Raw genomic sequence first — 695 nt, 5'->3', positions numbered from 1 at the left:
GGGGGAGAGGTGGTGGAATGTCTCACCCAGTGAGAGCCTGTATTCATCTAGTGATAAATCTTTTTAGCATGGATAAAAATGGGACAATGACAATTGATTGGAATGAGTGGCGAGACTATCACCTGCTGCACCCAGTGGAGAACATTCCTGAAATCATCCTGTACTGGAAGCACTCCACGGTAAGAACTGGTTCCTCTGCAGCAGGTCTTGGCCTTTTCTCCACCTTGTCAGGCAGAGTCCTGGCCCCCAGGAGCTGCTGTCAGCACATTCTCTATCTTTCTCTTCATGGTTCAGTAGCTGGTTGTCAGCCTCAGAAGCCAAATCACTTCCTTATCTTGCCACCTATCACTGGTGGTGGTTGCCACCTGTCATAGCTTCTGAAGCCTCTAGCATAGGTGAGAAGAGCTGCATATTCTGCTGGAAGATGGAAGTGTTTGGCTCATATCTCTGAGAGCTCATACCAGAGGCCAGCCCCTGCTGGCTCAGGACCTGTCAAGACTAGAACTGAAGTGACAGGCAGTCCTCCTTCCTGGGGGTATGTCAGTATTTGTAAATAGCATGTAACGAGGTTAAACTGGCTGTGAACTTGGAAGGTTCCAGAGAGGTCCAGCTTTATCACTGCTCAGCTGCCTGTAGTTGGTCATTTTGTTCCTTACTGTGACCCACAGTATCTGAAAGCAGATAAGTGTTCAGCA

At 48.6% G+C, this 695-nt stretch overlaps 1 protein-coding gene across 3 annotated transcripts in view; it reads left to right on the top strand.

Moving 5' to 3' along the window:
- SLC25A25 (solute carrier family 25 (mitochondrial carrier; phosphate carrier), member 25) overlaps positions 1–695 on the top strand; it is a 14,560-nt gene that overhangs the window by 9,951 nt on the left and 3,914 nt on the right. For all 3 annotated transcript variants that reach the window (XM_010004192.1, XM_010004191.1, XM_010004193.1), the window contains one exon: positions 68–179. In XM_010004192.1, coding sequence (XP_010002494.1) covers positions 68–179 — 112 coding nt within the window. The remainder of the gene's footprint in view (positions 1–67; positions 180–695) is intronic.

This window comes from Chaetura pelagica, unplaced genomic scaffold (genome assembly GCF_000747805.2).
Source record: "Chaetura pelagica isolate M959 unplaced genomic scaffold, ChaPel_1.0 scaffold1158, whole genome shotgun sequence".
Taxonomy (NCBI): Eukaryota; Metazoa; Chordata; class Aves; order Apodiformes; family Apodidae; genus Chaetura; species Chaetura pelagica.
Note: the sequence above shows the minus strand (reverse complement) of the source record. Positions and strands in the feature narration are given on the sequence as shown.